At 66.5% G+C, this 759-nt stretch overlaps 1 protein-coding gene across 1 annotated transcript in view; it reads left to right on the forward strand.

Annotated features, from left to right (window-relative positions):
- Positions 1-245, forward strand: part of LOC113980324 (microtubule-associated serine/threonine-protein kinase 3-like) — a gene marked incomplete at its 3' end in the record, with an annotated part of 1013 nt that extends 768 nt beyond the window's left edge. The window contains exon 2 of the mRNA XM_027707549.1: positions 107-245. Within this exon, the coding sequence (XP_027563350.1) occupies positions 107-245 (139 nt within the window). The remainder of the gene's footprint in view (positions 1-106) is intronic.
- Between the last annotated feature and the right edge of the window lie 514 nt (positions 246-759).

The following is a 759-nucleotide window of genomic DNA, read 5'->3' on the forward strand; positions in this document are numbered from 1 at the left end:
TGATATGGGGTCATGTGGTGCGATATGGGGGCACGTGTCGCGATACGGGATTCCATGTCGCGATACGGGGTCGCGTGTCGCGATACGTTTGCCCCCCCCGTGGCAGGCGGTGACTGCGCGACGCTGCTGAAGCACATCGGGGCCCTGCCCCTGGAACTCGCCCGCCTCTACTTCGCCGAGACGGTTCTGGCGCTGGAGTATCTGCACACCTACGGCATCGTCCACCGCGACCTCAAACCCGACAAGTGAGTGAGGGGGACCTGCCCGGCTCACCTGGGACACGCCCGGCTCACCTGGGTGATGCCCGGATCACCTGGGCCCGCCCACCTCACTTGGGCCATGCCCGGCTCACCTGGGGACCACCTGACTCACCTGGGCCATGCCCAGCTCACCTGGGACATGCCCACCTCATCTGGGTGATGCCCGGCTCACCTGGGTGATGCCCGGATCAGATGGGACATGCCCAACTCACCTGGGGACCACCTGACTCACCTGGGCCACGCCCGGCTCACCTGGAGACCACCTGACTCACCTGGGACACACCCGCCTCACCTGGGACACGCCCAGATCACCTGGGACACGCCCAGATCAGCTGGGCCACGCCCAACTTGTTTAGGCCCCGCCCGACTCATTTGGGCCACACCTGCCTCACCTGGGCCGCGCCCAACCCGTTTGAGCCACCCCCCGCCTCACCTGGGCCACACCCAACTCACCTGGGGACCACCCACCTCACCTGGGCTATGCCTGACGCATTTGGGC

The sequence above is a fragment of the Neopelma chrysocephalum genome, unplaced genomic scaffold (genome assembly GCF_003984885.1).
Source record: "Neopelma chrysocephalum unplaced genomic scaffold, ASM398488v2 Primary Assembly neopelma1_93692, whole genome shotgun sequence".
NCBI classification, from domain to species: domain Eukaryota; kingdom Metazoa; phylum Chordata; class Aves; order Passeriformes; family Pipridae; genus Neopelma; species Neopelma chrysocephalum.